Source organism: Gopherus evgoodei, chromosome 11 (assembly GCF_007399415.2).
Source record: "Gopherus evgoodei ecotype Sinaloan lineage chromosome 11, rGopEvg1_v1.p, whole genome shotgun sequence".
NCBI classification, from domain to species: Eukaryota; Metazoa; Chordata; order Testudines; family Testudinidae; genus Gopherus; species Gopherus evgoodei.
Window position 1 is genome coordinate 3,640,228 of NC_044332.1, and position 21,417 is coordinate 3,661,644.

At 48.0% G+C, this 21,417-nt stretch overlaps 1 protein-coding gene across 2 annotated transcripts in view; it reads right to left on the reverse strand.

Annotated features, from left to right (window-relative positions):
• Positions 1-282: 282 nt before the first annotated feature.
• Positions 283-21,417, reverse strand: part of LOC115659955 (aryl hydrocarbon receptor-like) — a 130,024-nt gene continuing 108,889 nt past the window's right edge. Inside the window, exons 5-12 of one of the 2 annotated variants that reach the window (XM_030580790.1) lie at positions 21,054-21,177; positions 20,262-20,392; positions 14,671-14,873; positions 12,003-12,112; positions 9,651-9,792; positions 4,918-6,121; positions 4,462-4,623; positions 283-2,218 (exon numbers count right to left, since the gene is read on the reverse strand). In XM_030580790.1, coding sequence (XP_030436650.1) covers positions 2,063-2,218; positions 4,462-4,623; positions 4,918-6,121; positions 9,651-9,792; positions 12,003-12,112; positions 14,671-14,873; positions 20,262-20,392; positions 21,054-21,177 — 2,232 coding nt within the window. In that variant the 3' untranslated portion in view covers positions 283-2,062. Of the gene's footprint in view, positions 2,219-4,461; positions 6,122-9,650; positions 9,793-12,002; positions 12,113-14,670; positions 14,874-20,261; positions 20,393-21,053; positions 21,178-21,417 lie in introns of both variants that reach the window. The other variant, XM_030580789.1, reaches the window with a different exon arrangement.

Consider the following 21,417-nt stretch of genomic DNA (forward strand, 5'->3'; position numbering starts at 1 on the left):
GTATGGATATTTTCCCTGCTCCTATTGAAGCCAATGATAAAATTACGCTGGTAATATTTAAAGGAAAAAAATCAACCCCTCATCACACGTGTGGAATGGTGCGACTACAGAATCAGGGCCCTAATGAAACAAAAGGACGAGAAGTGAAAGTTGAACTTCACTGCGGTTGTTTATAATAAATAACAAGCGCAGAGGTCAAGGAAGCAAATCACAGAAGAGCTAAGAGCCAAAACTTTTTATTGAAATAAAAAAGATGTAAAGTTTATGCAAAACCAAGGCTGATGATACAGAAAGGATGTTCTTTTATGGTAGGTTTCTGACAACAGGTGACCATAATTTCTGATCCTTTGAGTAGTCAATTTTTCTTGTTCCAAAGGACGTTACTTGACTACCTTGGGAAGATAAGATATGTTTTTCTCTGCTGGAGTAGCATAAAAATATATGTTGGCTCATATTATATACATATGTATGGGTTGTATTTCTTTTGTGGGAAAATATCACTATGTCACATATTTAAAATTAAGTATCATTATACTTATTTTCTTTATCGTATTGCAAACTTCTCTGTACAGTAATCTGACTCTTCCTCTGAACTAGACAAGTCCTCTACTTATTTGCAATCTTTTTAGGCACAGATACAACATATGGCTTATATGCCAGTCTGCTCCTAATTTTTTATAGTTAAGTACCTACACATGAGATGCTGTGGCTTTGAATAGTCTTAGTGGTTTAGACCCACTTTTAGACAGAATACATGGTAGGTACTCTGAGAATCAAAACCAACCAACTTGGGCATATCATACAGAAGACAACAAAACGACACTCAGTGATATTTACTACAATACCTAAAGCTCTAATCTGTGGAATCAGTTAATGTTAAAGTCTCTTATGAATGTTGAAGTCTGGCTGTGAAAGGACCCATGTAATATCAGAGTATAGGTCAGTTGTTTGCAGACTTAGTGGAATGTGACTTCAGAGCTATGTTTGGAAAAGCAGCAGCTCAGGTACTGGTTCATGGCAGTAACTTTCTGACGAGTGCAACTGGTTTCATGGTCTATCATGTCATATGGAAATGTGTTTTTTTTTTTAAAGCAAACTGTCACAAACCGAAAAGCTTTGGCAAACCCAGAAGGAAGAGATTCATTACAATCTGTGCACAGTTAGTGAAATTCCACATCTTGCCTTTTGTACAGTGGTGCGGCTTCACCAAAACAATATCTACACGGTTGAACCTCTGAGCTCAACGACAGAAATAAAAACATCCTAAATTGTAGAGACTGGTTAAATGTGTTTAAAAAAAAAACCAACCAACCCAACAATCTTATATAACAGTAGAACTAAAATTAGTGTAGTGCAATAGAGAACTCCTTTCATCAAAGTGCAAGATTTGTTATGTCAATCTTCAACAGGGTAGTCTTCAACAGGGTAGTCTTTGTTGATGTTAAAATGTAGTTTTCTACAGCAAAACATTAGTTCTGTATTCAATTTAAAAGACTGCTATAAAAGAAAGCTATGAGGCTGGGTCAAGATATTTCCAAGCCAATTTTCCTTTGTAGCTGGATGTCTTTGCCTTTCTGCAATCGATAACCCTACCAGGGAAACATGAAAGAAACAGATAGGGCCCTGACATTTGGAAACTCCCAACTGATGAAGCAAAGAACACAAAAAACTCTCAGCCATTGCGAGATAATCGTACAAATGAGACTTTGTGTACATAGCTCAAGCCCTGGCTATTTTTACAAATGCATTACAGTGGGATTGTGAAGGATTAGAAGTTGTTTTCCCCCTGCCACGGCTTCTCTAGTAGACTGTTGTAGGTGGAACATCAATGCTCAGATCGGTAATATCTTTGTGAAAATTAAACTCCACCATGTAAAGTTCCTTCTCACTCCTGGCCAAGCCCTGGCTGTCACAATCACTATCATGTGAGGTTGATAAAAACAATAAAAGACGAGACAAAAACAGTCAGAAAAAAATAGCTACTTGTTTTCCATAACTTAAACACAGCTTTTTCTCCATATGGTCTGAATAATCCTGGTTTGGGCAATCTAATCATCCACTCTTAGAGATAAAAGCCACTGCTGGAGGGTTTAGAATGATTTGGAAGCAGCTCTGTGCAGGAATGCAGCTCGTCTGAAGAAGCAGGGTTTCTGTTGGGCAGGAGGCAGTCTCTGGGGTATCCCACATTAGCGCTGGTCAAAACACAATCATTTTCGGGCTGAGGGAAGACAGAGAGAAAACATTTAGGGGTTCTGGAGGATTTAATGTTTTAAACACTGAAGGTAAAGATGGACCAGTGGGGAAAGTGTCATCTAGGAGAGACAGGTTCAATTTCTAAAAGATCTGTTCTAGGGATTATTTTCGGGCAGTTCTCTGCCCTGGGCTATCTATAAGGTCAGATGAGATGGTTACAATGGTTCCTTCTGGCCTTGGAATCTGAATCGATGAATCTAGGAATTCCTTGGTCTGCCACAGACTTCTTATGTGACCTGGGTTAAGTCACTTGCTGTTCCTGTGCCTCACTGGGGTGCAACAAGGAGAATCCATTCTTGGCCATAGTCCTGGCCCATCTTGGACTCTCCAGGGGAAGGGGAAGGTCTCAGCTGGTCTCTCTCACCGAGGGACAGTCCTTGAAGATAGGGAAGAAGCATGGGATGGAGCCACAGCCCAGGACAGGTCAAAATGCCACTCGCTGGCCTAACCACCTCTCCAGCACTCATGTAGGGGAGGGGCTCTGCCCCATACCACGTGGCTCTAGTTACTGCTTCTCCTTGGCAGAGGTGTGCCTTACCCCGGCCCACTGCTGGGGGGCAGGAGGGCTGCTGAGAACCTGATTGGCTCTCAGCTCCCAAATGGCTAGCCAATGGGGAGGCAGTAAATGGAGCTGGGTGGCATGGGGCAGAGTGGAGCCTGTGTTGATGGGGAAGCAGCACAGCATGGGCAGCGGTTTTAATCACTGCTTTCCCAAGGCTTGTGGTGTGACCGTGCAGAAGTCATTTTAGTCTCTCTGTGCTTCAGTTTGTAAAACACAATCATTCTGGGGCTGAGGGAAGACAGGGCGGGGGATAGCTCAGTGGTTTGAGCATTGGCCTTCTAAACCCACCATTGTGAATTAAATCCTTGAGGAGGCCATTTCAGGATCTGGTGCAAAAAACTGTCTGAGGATTGGCCTGCTTTGAGCAGGGGGTTGGACTAGATACCTCCTGAGGTCCCTTCCAACCCCGATATTCTATGAAATAGGGGCACATGAGGCAACTTGTACATAAGAGCATGAGGCACTCAGATACTACAGGTGAGTACGACTGACAGATAACTGGCCTATAGGGGCAGAGGTGAAAGTAAGCCACTACAGTACAGCATACTGGCAAGAGCTAGTACGGCCTGCCAGACTGGACCGGCTTCCACAGTGGTAATTTAAAGGGCCCAGGGCTCCAACTGCTGCAGGGAGCCCCGGGCCCCCCGCGGAAGCTCTGGCAGCTGGGCTCTCACAATGATTTAAAGGACCTGGAGTTCTGTGGTGGCCAGAGCCCCGGGTCCTTTAATTCACCCCTGAGCCACGGGGCTACCAGCTGCGATTTAAAGGTCCTGGGGCTCCCAGCCACAGCCAGAGCCCCAGGTCCTTTAAATCTTCTGGTTGAGGCCACACCTCTCCCGGTTGAGGCCCCGCCCCCATCTAGGACTCCAGCGTACCGGTAAGCCCTTTAAGTTACTTTCACCCCTGTATAGGAGACATTGTTCTGAAGGCATTCTGAAATCTTTGCTGCAAAATCAGTCCTTCACCTTTGTTTTGCCAGAGCGATAACAATGGGCATATTGCAACGATCACTCTTTCTGTCCATAAATACAGAGGTGAGGATTTTGCCGCACACTTTGTGCTGTGATGCCTAGGGAAACTTGAGCCAGGAAAGTTCACCTGTTAAGGACAGGAATCCATGCCGCATGTTCTCCATTCTTTTGTTCTTCAATTCATCATAGGAGAAAGGGTTAGCAAAGGCCCATTTTTCACCGCAGTGCACCACAGTTCAGCAGGACATTCTGGCAGGCTAACTCAATGTGTGTGTATTTGCAGACTGAAGGAGAAGCCCAGAGTTTCAAAAAGGGCTAGTGATTTCAGTTGCCCATCTTGAGAATCCTTAAAGGGGCCAATTGTCAGACTCTCCTGGACTCCCACTCTATGAACAGCGGGCCCCTTTCAGGTACCTCCGGTTGGACACCTGAAAAGCGAGAAAGTTCACCCCACTACTCACTTCTGAAAATGCTTGGCCAATGGGGCAGGTCCTCCTCCGATGCCGCTTGACATTGGTGTAAGTCAACGGCCTACGGTGGAGTTGCTCCTGATTTACAATGGTGTAAATGGGAGGAGAGTTAGTTCCCAAATTAATGAAATCACCACTAGATGAGGCGTTGAAACATGTAACAGATTCAGGAAATCTTTAACTCCAATGTAAAAGAGCTGCTTACCTTATGGGTATTATCCTGGCATAATAATGGCGTGTGTGTCCCGTAAGAGTGCGTGGAGGCTTCCTGTTGTCCATGGATATTCACAAAGTGATCCAAGGCTGAATTTGGACACAGGTACTGAGACGCTGAAGGAACAGGGGTCAGTTGCTTTGCAGAAATGACCTGAAATGAGGAAGTGGGGACAGAACACGAATATGGAGTCATCTCTTCTTGGGATGCTCCTCTCTCTCCTATCTCCATTCTGGACAGCCCGTTCAGGTAAAAATGAATGGTGGACACTCCTGTGTTTGGCACCTGAGCTGGGCAGAACTGGGAGCTCAGCTCCTGTTCAACACCATAGCTATCGGTTTGTGCTGGGAGCCCCCTGCGTGGCTGATTTGCAGGTCTGTAGCCGTATCCCTGCCATGTGTTACCCACTAGGATTGGTTTTTGTTTCAGCTGTGGCTCTGTGTGCACCTGGATCTGATTTTGTTGGCTGCACAGCTGGCTTTGCTGCAGGAGTGGTTGATGTGCTCCCTGCACTGCGTGGAGGTCACTCTCCAGCTGCTGCCCATGTTGCTTATGTTGGTAAGGGATTTCTATGGGTTGACGGAGATGGTTTGATCCATGAGGTCTGACCCACTGTGGACTCTGCTGCTGATGACCAAGAGGTGACTGTACAAACGGAGACAGCCCAAGCTCGGCCGTTCCTGCTGGTAGCCTCCCCTGCAGGCTGCTATCCTCAGCAGCCTGCTTCACCAGCGAGGGTGTTGGCTGACTGAGAACTGAGGGTAACAGCTGCTCCCACGGCTGGCTGCTCTGCTGGTTTTGGGTCACAATGTGCTGCTGCATTTGCTGCGGGAGATGCAAGATCAGCGATTGCTGGTTTTGTGGCGGGGGCTGGGGTGAGCACTGGGATCCTTTCTCTGGCATCTGGGATGGATACACCACTGGGTCTTGGCTTGGATTCTGGCCTGGGTCTGACAAGGAACAGGCCTGCTGCTCCCCAGTGGGCTCATCCTCACCTTTGTTTACAAGCGAACCATGAATATAGGAGAGGATTTCATTATTTGTTAATAGATCGTTCAGAGATGGAATATAATCCAAGTCCATTTCTACCCTCACCATCCTCTCATCCAACAGCAAGAGCTCCAGATCCTCAGCATTCAGCCCCAGACCCTCCAAAGCACTAAACAGCTCATTATTTGAACAGTTTTCATCACTGCTAATCGAGAGAGAATCCAGTGTGGTCAACAGTGGGTCCCCATGCCTTAAATCATCTAGCTTCTGCTTGGGACCATTTTCCCCAGAGGACAATGGATTAGCAACCGCATTCCAGTTCTCTTCTCCAGTCCCAAATAAGCCAGATTCTCCCAGGTGGCTGAAGAGATTGCTGCTGAAGGAATGTTTGGAAGTAGAAGCCGGGTGGGAGACATAAACAGCCTCATCTTGCCTCATCATGGCTCCCAGGAGAGAGTTTGGGTCTACTTTGTCCTTCTGGGACATCCCCTCTTTACTTTGAGAATTCTTTTTGGATCTGTTGTTTTTCCCTTTGCTGTGGAAAGGGTCAGGTATGCCAGGAAGCGGGTAGGACATTTGATATAATAGTGCCTCTCCTGTAGCAAAGGTAAAAGGAAGATGCATAGAACGCTTCCGAAGGTGCTCCCCTCCTTCTTCATCTCTGCACAGAACAAAGACAAGATTGGTTATGAACACATACCCACAAGGAGCCCTAGAATGACTCATCTCACAGGTTAATATTCACCCTAATGCTCACATAATCAACACTGGTATCAAAGATCTTTTTTGGAAGCTTGCACCTTATATGTGGGGTGAGGGAGGGGAATTTAGGCGAGTGACTTCTGTGCACAAAAGGTAAAGGAGATATTAAATAATCTGAAATCTTCCTCACATATAAACCTTTCAGAAGGCTGCACTCAAACAAAACTGGATTTTAACATTGCTAAGAGAAAGGAATGTAGTTCAAAATCAACTTTCCATTAAACACACACCAGCGCCCCATTGATGATAGTTACGTTGCAAAGACTAACAAAATCCAGCCTGCCAACGTTCTCCATCGCTGCCTACTCCAAAGTTTCTTCTTCTGAAGCAGCTGGTGTTGGCCACTGTCAGAGACAGGATATTGGACTAGATGGACCATTGGTCTGACCCAGTCAGGCCATTCCTATGCTCCTGGAAAACCTTGACTTTAATTTTGGAATCTGATGCAGAACTAACATAGGGTTCTTAAAACAGGGGAGTTGTGTTTGGTTCTCTGGTGCATGTACAAAGTCAGGTAGCTGCACCAGATTTATATTTCATCCTGGACAAAATAGAAATGGAAACTCCAGATGGAATGAAGAATGACACTAACTAAGACTTGAAAAACAAATCCAATAGCGTTTATCAGCTGTTTTGTGTGAAGGTAAAGTCTCGCTGAGGGATATTCCCAGATGGTAGAGAGATGTTCTAGGCTATGGACTGTGTATCTACAGCAAGCTCACATATGCCTAACTGATGATATAAGTGATATCAGGGTATCAGTCACAATCTTGTGCCATTGAAGTCAATGGGAGTTTTGCCAGGGAGTTCACTGATGAAGGTTCAAGCATTTACCTCCCTAAAATGCAGCCCGTGATCGAAGCAAAATCTGAGGGCAAACCCGCAGCAGTTGTGTTGGTGCTGTTTTCATGACTTCTGATAGGGAATCTCCCTGCACCCCCTCACTTCTGCAGGTAGTTCCCATACATGGGAGAAATCCCAGTGAAGTTGGAGACCACACACAAGAGTCAGGACTATTTGTAGGAGAAAAGGTTTCCAGGATCAGCCACAGAGAGTATTGTTGGCTTGGCTTAATCACTGGCCTGTTGTCGCATAATGCAGATCAAGTGCGTCACATTGTGTGGGACATCATGCATTTGGCCCCAGTGTTTAAGGCTGTCCTGCGGCCCCACGCTGCCATCACACAGTATCAATTCAGCCGCTTGGCAAGTTTTCCTGGTTGCGAGCTGCACGGCTTGGTGCTTGATATCACCCCACCTGATGCTCCTCCAGGTGGCTATGCTGCCTGAGGAAGGGGCAGCCAAGCGATTGCACCACACCTCTCTGAGCTGCTCTCCTACTTCCCCAAGCAGTTGGGCCTGGAGCTGCCTGTGCTGGAGCTAGGCTGGCCAGCCTTTTCCAGGGGCTCACACTGCAGACTCATGCCTGGGGAGGCGCATTTCCAGAGCAGCTTTGGGGAAACCATCCACAGCTGCAAGGAGGTAGCACTCAGGCACATCTATTCCACTGGGGAGGTGAGTCCCCATCTGAGCTCTTCCCTGCAGCAAGGGGTAAAGCCCCATCCAGTTCCCTGCATGGAGCCACCCATGCCCCTTTTCCATGGGCTACTGTGATGGGGTGACTGTCCCACACTGGACTGTTTGGAGTTAATCAGGCAGCTCTACGAAAAGCAGCCAATAGGAAAGGAGCTGTGAGGAGCAGCCAATCAGGGTTGGGCAGGCCCATATGAGAAGAGCTGCAGGGCAGAGCAAGTTCAGTAGCTGACTGGAGCTTGATGAGGGAACAGCAGGCTCCTGGCCAGGCAGAAGGGAACTAGCACCCTGGACAGAGCAGTGCTGCTAGCAGCGACCGGGGATGGAGGAGCTAAAGATGGTGCCTGGTTGGCTGCAGGATTCACAGGCTGTGGCCCTGAGGCAAGGGCAAAGAGGATGCTGGGGGCTGCGGGGAAGTGGCCCAGGGAAAGGAACGGAGGAGTCAGAGGGGACATAGCAAGTGGTAGCCATCTTCCGGGTCCTGAGCCGGGACCCAGAATATTGAGCAGGCCTGGGTCTCTCCCCATGTGCCACAGAGGAAGTGGCCAGACAATGGGTTGCAGTTCCCACTGAGGGAAGTGGCTGGACAGCAGACTGCAGTTCCTCCGGAACGGGGGAGAACAGAGCGTGACATGGCCATAGGGTTGTGGCATGAAGGGGACGCCATGGTTCTGGGAGTGACGTGGGTGCTGGAGCAGAAGTGACAGCAGTGAGACTAATAATTAGCTAGCAGAACTAATCCCCAGGACAGCCAGCAGGAGGCACTGTGAGTGAACACCGTCACAGCTGCAAACTTGGATCTTGAAAACTGGAGTTGCAACACTGCTCCCCCCGGGTCTGGTCAGCTAATCTCACAGTTCAGAGTGTAATAGTAAATGATGGGTTAACCCTAACGTTATTTATTGTTTTATTGCATTCTTTAAAAGTGTCTTTAACATTTTGTTCTAGCAAAACCTATGACATTCCTGGTTGAAGGTAAAACAACTACTGCTGAAAACCAGCCTCTAAAAGACACAAGCTTCCATAATTCCCACCTTAGAATCTGCAGTATGCTGGTAGTACACAGGATTATGTTGTAGGTCAGTGTACAAAGTTTATGGCTATTTGCATGGGTGTATGTATTTTTTAAAAAAACAAAACCAGTGTGTTTGATAAAAAAAAAGTGATGTCCCTCACTCCAGCGTCGGAGGATTGAGAAAGATGCAGGGGAGCAGCAGGGGTATGCGATCCTCTCTTGCCATAAGTAAGCGGCCAGAGGGGATGAGGTAGTCCTAGGGAAGGCCAGAGGGGACTGTGGAATTTCAGAGCCCAGGCTTATAAGGGACCGATTCTGCTCCAACAGTGCAGTAAATCACCAGCTCCCTACTCTAGCCAGTGTACCAGTGTGACGCTGGTGTTAGATCAGAATCAAACCCAGAGTATTTTCTTGTTCTTTAGAATAATACAGTGGTTTTTGTCCCTGGGTCCCATCCCAAGCAATGGGCAAGTTTCCAAGTTTTTGTATATTTCATGGCCTAGTGGCTTGAGTGCTAGACGGGAACTCAGGAGCCTTGGTTTCTATTCCTGGTTCTGCTGGGTGACACTGGGCAAGTCACCTCAATGCTCTATGCCTCGGTTTCACCATCTGTAAAGTGGAGCTAGTGGCTTTTGTAAAGCACTTGGAGATCGACTGATGATAAGAGCTAGACATTATTATTACATTGTTTTCATTATAGTCATTGCCCCCACTGCTCCTTCGGAGAAAAGCAACAAGCAAGACAGCATACTGGGAAGATGAAGCAAGTGACCTGCCGTACTCTGACTATCAGAGTTTCCTTACTAACAAACTCTGAAACTGAGAGCCTCTGGAACCCAGAAGAGGTTAGACCCACTCCAGGCCTGTACCTGTGCACTTACACAAGTGGCCTTTGCGTGGCGATGATGTAATCGGGTTTGCCATTCTTGTAGACGAGTCTAGCGTTGGCTTGGACCCATTTCCATCGATTTTCTTTTGTCAGGAGACGGAACACAGTCAGGCCGCTCTCGCCCGTTTTTATCACTGGAAAAGAGATGCCAAGACAATGCAGGGAGCGACACCTGATCTGCAGAGGTGGATCCGGGGGTGAAGTGGCTGCAGAGCAGAACCTTGGTGTCGCGAGGTACTGTGATTTCTGCAAGACCAAAGTACCCTGGAGCACACGAGCCCTTCAATACAGACTGGCCCAGCTGTGTCCATCCAATCTGGTCAAATGCCACTCAAGGACAATTCCTCATTTTTCTCACTCATGACACCTATGCTAGTAATATTTGCATGTGTGTTCGTTTATTTGCTGATACTGTGGCATTAAGTGATCTGGGAAGGGAGAGGGGCAGAAGAATTAGCTCTTTAAAGGAGTAGGGCCAGAATCCTCAGCTGGAGTAAATAGGCATTTCTGATTTACACCAGCTGAAGATCTGGCCCATGCTTTTTATAAAAGCCATGTTAGAAAAATGATAGCCATTTAAGAGGTTATGTTAGACAAGACCAGAGGCAATTTTACCCCCCAAGCCAAATTTAAATGCCCACGTGTGTGGGGCTGGGACCAGAGAGAAGGAGCAGATAAGGGTTACACTAACTGTGTCTTGTTTAATGAGGCCATTTAAACAATTAACCCTTTCTATATGGCTGCTTTTACAGAATACCCCCTCTTTCTATGGCTAAACTGTGCATGGGGTTTCTTACTTGGCTCCCTTTCTGTTACATGCAACGTGTTTTGGGTCAGATCCATCAGAGATAGACCTGTAGCATAGACATGTTGCACCAAGAAAGGACTCCTGAAAGGGGCTCAAGTCACTTGGTGATGCTGGGGGAAATAACTGAACCAGTCTGGCTTTGGGGACATGAACCTGAAGTGGAAATTGTGTCCAACATCGCTGCGGTTCAGTTTGTGGATCACCCCATGGGCTCCTGATTAGACAAGCAGGAGGCAAAGCCATGATTTGTCCAACAGATTCACAGTCCTTAACATCAACACCGTCCCTTCAGAAATCCTTCATTCAGTAATTAATCAGGCATTGCTCATGCCTTTACGAAGGCCAGGTCATAGTGCCTGCCCTCCTGACGTGGGACACTTGGCTGTGACCTAGGCTTCCAGCACCACTGGGCTGGGGAAACAGAGATGCTCCTCTCCGCTCTGTGTGGGAGAGTGAATCCTGAGCACCAGCGGATGCTGGAGCTCCTCATGCTGGCTCTTACCCTCCAAAGAGCTGAGCAGGTGTCCAGCACCCTCAATGCCCTTCTGAGCGCCTCACTGGGTTGGGCCCTGCTAATGGGCTGAGAATTATCTGTAGGAAACTCAAACTCCTCATGTGCTATGGAGAAGTTTCTGGGCCAGACAAGACAAGAAAGGATCCATGCACCACCCTCATCAGCTCCTGCCTCATGCAGGGATGAGCCGAAGAGTAACCCAGCAGTCGTGTTCGCCAGAGCCTTGGTGGCACTGTGCAGCCCCACGGTAGCCCCAGTGCACGCCCCCTTGCAGTCTGTGTTTGTAGGAAACCTCTGCAAGAAGGGAAGGCAGAGACATGGCCTGCACTCCTGGATGTGGTTATCTCCTACCAGTTCTGTCTGGAAGATGTTCTGAGCCACCTGTACCAAGCCAGAGTAACAGGGCTCTGCAGGGGGTGCTTCCGTGGTGATCACTCCCATGTGACTGTGAACATGGACTACAGCAGCTGGCTCCAGGAATGGCATTTAAAGGGGAAGCTACCAGATTTCTGTTCCCCTGAAGCCCTTAGGACTGGTTAGCCAGCTAGGGTGCCCACAGCCTTGCACAGGGACACAGAAGGGAAGGACAGGAATAAGAGGGTTACCTGCTGTGATGCTGCCAAGGCGATCCCTGAAGGGGAGCAGGGTGAGGGCAGAGCTGGCCAGGTCAGGGGGCAGCATCTCCAGGTAGCAGAGCATGTGCTGCTGTGGAGACCCTGGCAGGAGTTCTGGCTAAGTCAGACAGAGTCCCTCCAGCACACCAGTAGCTGCAAGCCCCTGACTCTTGTATAATGCACAACATGGCACAGAGAGGGGCTCGTCGGCTGGACAGGGGCTGGACGTCCATTCCCATGCTGACAGGGGTGGCAGAGTGAGCAAGCCAGAATAGGGCCCAGTCCCCAGGGTCACATACTCCATGGCAAACTGAGCTGCTGGCTCCTGCCATGACCCCCACGAATCTGAGGAGCACACCATGGTGGGAGGGTTGGGATGGGAGGGAGGGAGATTTTTAACACTCTTACTTCGGACGTGATTCTCAGCACAGTGCAGCATGTCAGCGGCATGAATGAACTGGTACCCAGTGCCGCGCACCCGCAGCTCTGCCTCTGTATAGCCCAGCACGATCTTCCCTCTGTGGGAGAAGAGCAGAGCATCGTGATTGCAGGGAGAGGCCAGCAGCCCGGCCTTCAAAAATCCAGCCACTGAGGAAAAGGCTTCTAGCAACACTCCACTGCCATCTTATTTACAGTGTTGCAGTGGGGACGTCGCCTCATCCATGGGGCAGACAGTCAGTAAGCGCCCCCCTGACAGGGTCCCCCAGAGCCTGGATCTGGGCGCATGGGAGATAACAGCATTGCTCCCTCCCTTCCGGGAGCAGGTGGGTGAAGAATGGTTTTCCTCTGTGCCCTGCCCTCTACCACCCCACCAGTGGGCAAGAGCAGAGGGTAGGGTTACCAGGCATCCAGTTTTTGACCGGAATGCTCAGTCAAAAATGGACCCTGATGGCTCTGGTCAGCGTTGCTAACCTGACTGTTAAAAATCTGGTCGGTGGCACAGCGAGGCTAAGGCAGGCTCCCTGCCTGACTTTTCATGGCTCCTGAAAGCAGTGGCATGTCTCCTCTCTGGTTCCTAGGTGCAGGGGCAGCCAGGGGGCTCCGCACACTGCCCCCGCCCCAAGAGCTGGCCCCACAGCTCCCATTGGCTGGGAACTGGACCAATGGGAGCTGCGGGGCAGTGCTTGTGGACGGGGCAGCAAACAGAGCTGCCTGGCCGTGCCTCTGCCTAGGATCCAAAGGGGGGCCATGCTGCCACTTCCAAGAGCCACCTGAGGTAACTACCACCCGGAGCCTGCACCCCAAACTCCCTCCTGTGCCCCAACCCTGAGCCCCCACCCACCCTCTGAACCTCTCTGAAGAGAGGCCTTGCTAGGCCTCCTCAGCTGACTGAGGAATATCAGGGTTGGAAGGGACCTCAGGAGGGAATCTAGTACAAACCCTTGCTCAAAGCAGGACCAGTCCCCAACTAAATCATCCCAGCCAGGGCTTTGTCAAGCCTGACCTTAAAAACCTCTAAGGAAGGAGATTCCACCACCTCCCTAGGGAACCCATTCCAGTGCTTCACCACACTCCTAGTGAAAAAGTTTTTTCTAATATCCAATCTAAACCTCCCCCAGTACAACTTGAGACCATCGCTCCTTGTTCTGTCATCTGTTACCACTGAGAACAGTCTAGATCCATCCTCTTTGGAACCCCTTTCAGGTAGTTGAAAGCAGCTATCAAATCCCCGCTCATTCTTCTCTTCTGCAGACTAAATAATCCCAGTTCCCTCAGCCTCTCCTCATAAATCATGTGTTCCAACTCCCTAATCATTGTTTTGCCCTCCCCTGGACTCCTTCCAATTTTTCCACATCCTTCTTGTAGTGTGGGGCCAAAACTGGACACATGTGGCCCGATGAAGCCTCACCAATGCCGAACAGAGGGGAATGATCACGTCCCTCAATCTGCTGGCAATGCCCCTACTTATACAGACCAAAATGCCGTTAGCTTTCTTGGCAACAATGGCACATTGTTGACTTATATCCAGCTTCTCGTCCACTGTAACCCCCAGGTGCTTTTCTGCAAAACTGCCACTTAGCCAGTCGGTCCCCAGCCTGTAGCAGTGCACGAGATTCTTCCTTCCTAAGTGCAGGACTCTGCACTTGTCCTTGTTGAACCTCATCAGATTTCTTTTGGCTCAATCCTCTAATTTGTCTAGGTTCCTCTGTATCCAATCCCTCCCTTCCAGCATCTCTACTACTAGTCCCAGTTTAGTGTCATCTGCAAACTTGCTGAGAGTGCAATCCACGTCGAAAACCGGACACCTGGTAACCCTACTCTCTGCTCTGGCCCACAGGTGAGGTGGTAAAGGGCAGGGCGCAGAGGAAAATCATTCTTCACCCACTGCAGGTCCAGGTAAGAGTGCATTGGCAGAGGTCTGCAGAGAAGCCTTGCCAGCCACTTGCTATCTGTGCCTCACTCTAACCCATGGGACGAGTCTTTCACTTTCATAAGCAAGGATATTGACTACTACAGTTAGCCAAAAAATGAACTACTGGTTATGAAAATGTTGTTTCCATGCTGAAGGATTCTAAATGGACCCCATCCCTTTTTATATTTAAACTGTTTTTAATTTCTCCACCCACCCAATTGTGTTTACTCAAAAACGTTCCTGACCTGGTTAACAATACTTTTCATTTACCAAAAATTGTGTTCCCAGTAAGTGAAAATCTTGAATAGTCATTTGGACAACAATTTCAACATGGCTGATAAACAGTACCCTGTCCCCAGAAAAAACACTCTAACAATTTTTTGCAAAAAAAAAACCAAGTCATTTTCCTCCCCAAAACCCTTTTTTGTTAAAAAGAATTTCAACTAGCTGTATTAACCACATCTTAAAAAAATAAACAAACTGTTACTAAGTAATTATTGTTATAATTAATTTATTTGCAGTTCAGTAGTTCCTCAGAGGTCCCATCATGGCCCAGGACTCCCCTGTGCTAGGAGCTGCACAAACACGGAATGCACAGACAGATGCACGTTGCAGAGGCGGGCGCTATCTGAATGTAACGTGAGTCTTGCTTGTGAGAGTATTTGAGGAAAATCTTGTTTAACAGCACATGCCAACATGATCAGTCCCAACTTCTGTACTTACTTGGCATCACAGGCCATGGGGGTGAAGTCCAGTTTGTGCTTGGTTCTGAAGAGCATGTGTTTGGTTCTGACCTCCAGGATGGAGGGGGGCTGCAAGGGAGTGGAGATGGCAAAGAGAGCCAGCTGGGGAGACAGCGGGGACCCATTTTCAGACCTTTTATTCTGGCCGTGGAGAAATTTCAACCTGCCCTGAAGGTTTAAAGCCTTGAAAAGAAAAATTAGGAGTCACTTCTGGAACTGAATCGGGCCGGTAACTTCAGCAATGAAAGGCTTGTTTAAAGCAAATGCAGCATTTATTAATAAGTAAATGCAAACGAACAAGCTAGGCTGAGGGGAAGAGGAGAAAAGCCAGTGAACACTGCATCACTGGGGCTGTATGCTATTCAGAGGAGATTTTTCAGAGATGCTGCTGGAGCACACTGTGATAAAAATCCCCTGCCACTGGGTCTGGACCCCTCCTCCCTCACGGGGCCTCAGACCTTGAAAGTCTACACTGCATTTAACAGCCCCGCAGCCTGAGTCAGCTGACCCAGGCCAGCTGTGGCTGTGCCACAGGTCTTATAACAGTGTAGCTGTGGCAACAATGCCATAAACCAGGTTAGACCCATGCTGTAAGGTCAGGATGTAGGTAGGACCTGTTCCTGTGATCTCTACTCATGTGAGCTCACAAACAAAATTATAGTACAGTTTCAGTGGTGGCAGGACACAACCCATCCCACCCAAAACCTTACAAGTTGGGAACCAAGAAGTAAAGAGGAAAGACTTATGAATTCCCTTCCCTCTTCCTGCTGCCTGCAGCATTGTTGCTAAAACAGTCCAGTTCTCCCATCTCCAAACACACACCCAAAAGCAATCCGTACCCCACCTTCATCAAATGTTCATCCAGTGCAAAACCAGAGCAAGCAGCCATGCTGCTGAGCTGTTTCTGACAGGTGTGAGAGGCAGGGATGAGCCTCAGTTAGTTCTCTGACTGCACAACTTGAAAAGTTACTGGAAATAAATACAGGAAGTGATGTCGCCTGGCAGCTGGAAGGAAGTGCCTATCAGGAATGGGTCACCACTCACTCTCCATTTTCGTGACTTAATGTCTTCAAACACACATGTAGGGTTTCAACTATTGTTTTGTTTAAAAAATGATTTTTTTTACTCTGTTGAGTAATTTGATTTTACTGCAGTGCCCCAATACCTATTAGGGTTCTTTTTTAAATGTCATAAATATTAAGAGAAGGATAGCAAAAAATCCCTCCTTGGCAGCTGTACTAAATCACTTTACTTCTAAGGGGTTAAGAAGCTCAAATAACTTAGTTGGCACCTGACCAGAGGGACCAATGAGGAAAGAAGATACTTTCAAATATGAGGAGGGAGGAGAGGATTTGTTTGTGGCTCTCTTTGTTTATTCCCTCTCTAGATGGAGGGAGAGACCAAGCAGGTACAACATCTCCTGAAAACATACCTGGAATGATCCATTTAAAATTACAGAAATTGTAAGTAAGGCAAGGAAATGCGTTAGGTTATCTTTTGTTTTGGCTTGTGACTTTTCCTATGCTACAAAGGTAGTTTTATTCCCGTTTTTGTAACTGTGAAGCTGAGTCCAGAGGGGAATCCTCTGTGTCTTAAATCTTTTTATCACCCTGTAAAGTTACTGTCCATCCTGACTTTGCAGGTGTGATTCTTTTACTTTTTTCTTTACAATAAAGTTCTTCTTTTAACAACCTGATTGATTTTAGTGTCCTAAAGATAAAGGATCTGGTCTGTACTCACATTGCTAAGGCAATTAGTTGGTATATTATTCTCAAGCCTCCCCAGGAAAGGGGGTGAAGGGGCTTGGGGGGATATTTTGGGGGGATAGGGATTCCAAGTGACCCTCCCCTGAATTTTTGTGTAAATCACTTGGCATCCAAGGACAAGGAAAGGAATTTGTGCCTTGGGGAAGTTTTTAACATAAACTGATAGAATATAAGCTTAGAGGGTCTTTCATGTGGGTCCCCATATCTGTACCCCAGAGTTCAGAGTGTGGGGGGAAACCCTGACAGCAATCCATATTAATGTGCTTGTTAAAATGAAATCAATTCTGAATATAAAAACCAAACCATCACCACGTGCAATTACTCAGAATCTGTGCATGTGATTTTCATTTTCTTCCTAGAGGCAACAGTTAAAAATACTTGGTTAATTTAACTCAACAGCAGATTCTGTTGTGTACTAACTTTCACTCAAATAGTTAATTTTGTTACATAATCCCCAAGAAGCAGTTGCGAAGCAACATCATCTATTCCCCAAGGACAGTAAGTATTATACACAGAGTATAGCTGTGTCTAAACCCAGCGGGTCCCAGAGCCAAATGCTTATACTGCAGCTTTATAGTCCTGCAGCCTGAGACCCATGAGCCCTGGGTGTTGAGTTGTAGTGTCGACATATCCTTAGAAAAAGGATCCTTGTCTCCTTTTGCCCACTTCTTGCTCTTTTTTAGCCTTCCTTGCCAATGACAGTGTTTGTGCTGCAGCAGATTTGTTATCAAACTAAAATTTGATAGATTTACCTTGATGCCTATATATTCCCTTATGGCTAAAAGTCATAAATTCTCATACAGACAAATACTCCTGCTGTACAACGGATCTTCGTGGGATGACTCCTAGAGTAGCAGCCATGTGGCCAAAGCACTAATCTGAGCGTGTGCTAGATTTCTTGTAATAGGAGGGCAAAGGAAAGTGAGACAATGCAGTGAAAAGTCACCAAAAGGGGTGAGTTTTTTTTTCTCTCTTTAGTCCCTCTGTATCTCTTTGTTTCTAACGAATGAGCAGACAGGCCTCTGTAGAGATACAGGGGAAAATTTGCCATCATTTTCTTACAGGGCCTGATTGGAAGACCACTGGAGGAAATCAGAAACCCTCCATTGCCTTCAGCAGACTCTGAGTCAGGGCCACCTCAACTTTCCTGAGTAGAACCATGCTCCTCACTGCTCCCATCTTTCCTTTATTGGGCTGTTCTGTGCTTGTGGAGCCCAGTTCTTGCAAGTATGAGTCCACTGCTCTGGTGTATCCCTGCTGTGCTGTTGCTAATCTCCTGCTTTGTACTAACCCCTCAGCAGTCACCTGGTCTGTTCTTTGAGGAGTAAAGTTCGCACAGCTTCCTATCTGCACTTCCTCCCATTCACATGTGCCCCCTCTGGCTGGCTAACACACACACTCAACCAAAGCGTCGAGATCCTTAAAGCCCATCCTGGTGGAATAAATGGGACTCATGCTGTGGTGATCTTGCATTGTCAGAAAATCCCGCTCTAAAATAAAGGCCTCAGCCATGTCTCCCTGTAGTTGAAAATCCAGGCCATCTAACATAAACATCGCAGGGCTGGCTCCAAAGGTGACTTCACCAAACAGATTGCTTTTCACACACTAGGCACCCAAACCTTTCCACCAGGCACCTTGCTGAGGACAGGGGGTTAGGGACTGCACGCTGGCTGGGAAAAAAGCCATTCCAGGCTCAGGAATAGCGCATACACACATGCCCCTGGGCACAGCAGTCTGGGGCTACGTCTTCACTACCCGCCGTATCGGCGGGTAGCAATCAATTGCTCGGGGATCGATATATCGCATCTCATCTAGACGCGATATATCGATCCCCGAGCGCGCTTATATCGATTCCGGAACTCCACCAACCGCAACGGAGTTGCGGAGTCGACATGGGGAACCACGGACATCGATCCCACGCCGTGAGGACGGTGAGTAATTCGATCTTAGATACTTCGACTTCAGCTACGTTATTCACATAGCTGAAGCTGCGTATCTGAGATCGATTTTCCCCCATAGTGTAGACCAGCCCTGGTTTACGGGGAGAATAGGAATAAGGGAATCCCAGGAAAACGCACCACCCACGAGATGCAACTATTACCCCAGTGGAGCTCTGAGTGTTATTACTGCAATTGTATCCAGTGCTGGTGAACTGTGTCAGACCAACACTGGTGTTTGACAGCCGATCTCCGCAGAGCAGATGGCGCAAGCTAACCCAGCCTTTCACTAACGGGTCTCAGGCCACTAGGGGTTAAGAGGATAGTCAGTCACCATCTCTGGCTTCTACTTAGCCACAAGCTGTGAGGGTGACTTTTCACACCTGCCTGTGGGCTGAAGCCACAGTGTGAAGTGCATTTAGACATCACACAGCAATGAGGCATGGATGACTTTTGGTCACTACCAACAGCGGCTGCATTTCAATTGGTGACCAAGCAGTGAAAAGCTTCTCAACCTATTACCAGTCCCCTGAGCCAACCAGCCCTCTTAGCATTTTGCATGAGACATTCACCATCCTTCACACTTTCGCCCCCAGGCAGTATCACCTAGAGCCAGACCCTCATGCAGAACTGACCCTGAGTGGTGGTTTTTGTGTGCAAAGTCCTCGCTTTGGCAAATCTCCTACCGACCACTTAAAAAGCTTAGAGGTGATCTGAAAACCTAACTGTAATGCACTCTGCACACTTGATAGAAGCTTTATGATGTAATAATAAGGCCTGGTGGGAAAAAAAAGCTTCATTTTCCTGGAAGTGATTTTAAAGCATCTTTGTTTTTGTGACAGATATTTAATTCAGATGCCTGGCAAACAGATTGGAGAAAAACACGGTTGTTAAAGAGTCTGTCCCTCTGCTCCTTCTGTTAAGGGTTGAGTGAGCTCCCAGTCTGCATTTCTGGCTCCTCCCCAGGAGAACTCAGGCACGGTGGGAACATAAGACCTTGTTTTCTATTTTGCAAGTCACTTTTAAAATCACCATTCCAGAGAGCCACTGAAAACTGAATGCCATTTTGTTATTTACTGAAATTAACACGAGCAAATTCTCCTGTCAGAATCTAGACAAACCCCTCAATTTAGGAGACAATGGTCCTGACCCTGGTGTATGGTGAATTGCACTATGTGCTATGGGGGGGGCAGGGCCGAAGGGGAAGTTAAGCCAGTTTACACCCTCCACTCCGGATCCAGGGGTCAGCCAAGGACGCTCCACTTTGAGCTGCTGCCTGTGCCCTGTAAGGGCCATTCCAATAGCTGCAGATCCCCAGGGTGAATAGATAGGAGATCCACTGGTGTTTGGCAGGTTTGCCCTGATAGATTAGGGGCCACAATCTGCCCTCAATGAATTTAGGAGTGGAAGTACGTCACTTTAGCTGCTACACTAGCCTTGTTCTTAAATTGTCCCATTGCAGGTGCAGCTCCATCGGTGGTAGCAGAGCGGAAGAGGTAGTGTGTACAGAGGACACTGTCTGACCCTGTTCTGAACATTTCTAGAGGATGAAGTGCTCAAAATGCCAGTGGTCTGTCTAGACCAGTGCTCTCGCTGGCAGAGATGTGCTAGAAGTGGAAGGGGAACTGAAGAACAAGGCTGGAGATGGCCTTTGTTACAGACAATCAAGGACTGGCTGAAGGCTCAGAGGAAAACAGACCTGCAACAGAAACAGCCTCCTGGTTCTGGTAGGGAGACGCAGCCCTGGCAGAGCTGTGCTAAGGGTCTGTGCGGGACCCCTTCTGCAACCAGTGAGGGGTGAGGATACTCAAGGAGCAGTCCTGCCCTGTCACACTTATGAGGAGATGCTGATGCAAGTTCTTACTCACCAGGAACCCAGATGAATTATCCAGGAGGCAGCGGAATCGGCACACAAAGCTCCTTTCGAGGAAAGAGGAGTTCTCAGGAGGCAGCTGGCCGGGCTTGTAAGTGGTAATGGAGGAGCTGATACTTTTTTCACCTAAAGGATGCAGGAAAAAGGAGAGCCCAAATTAACACACATGGAAGTGTGGAGACTCCCAACGAGGCTGGAACATGGACAACATGCATCAGCAGCTGTATCTATCAACGGTATTACCAAAAAAAATCTCCTCTTGATGGATACACTTGGTTCCTTCTGTCTAATTAAACGCCCCATACAAAAATCTGCATGTACATGAAGAACCGGACCATTTCAGAGTGAAGCACTGAAAAGTCAGGAAAGTTCCAATGGCCTGCTCCGGGTGCAGCCCTGAGTTACAAGGTCTCTCTATCGTTAACACAGCACCTCTGCCTTATACAGTGCACAAGCTGGACACTGCACAGAGAATGAGGCAGCTGTGAACTGAAACTATGAAGGATTTGCCGTCTGTGAGGCCTGCACGTTACTGCAGCTGAGGCTTGAACCGAGTGGAGTCTGTAGGCAGCAGCTCTAGCAGATGATCTGTCTCCACTTGGCCAGGGCCAAACTCCTCTTGACAGGATCTGTCCAGGACTAACAGGAATACAACAGCATTTTTATGGAAGCAGTGAAGAGTCAAAGGACGCTCCCAGTGGTCTTTGGGGTTGTAACAGAACCGGCCGGCCAGCCAACAGGCTCTATGGACAGTGCCAACTCCCTTTCTTTAGTCTCCTGCACCTACCATCAGGCGATGGTTCGCTCTCAGGAGTGGGAGGCGGGTTAAGGGCCCAGTGAAGGTTGCGCCTGAATTCCTGCTGGTCCTCGGTGTGGATCAGCTCGAACACACTCTGGTGCATGACATCTGTCTGGAACGAAGCAGAATGACAGGTGAGTCCAACCGTCTGTCCCAGGCACCTGCAGCTACCGCACAGCTGGGGACAGCCTGGACTCTCGCCATTGGAACTGCCACACACACAATGGACCAGATTTCACCACCTTCACTCCCAGCGGCAGTTCCAGGGCCCGCAAAGAGTCTCGCCCTACTGAGATCAATGGGGGTCCCCATGGGGTAAGGTACATACCCCAGGCCTGAGCCCGCTCTGCTG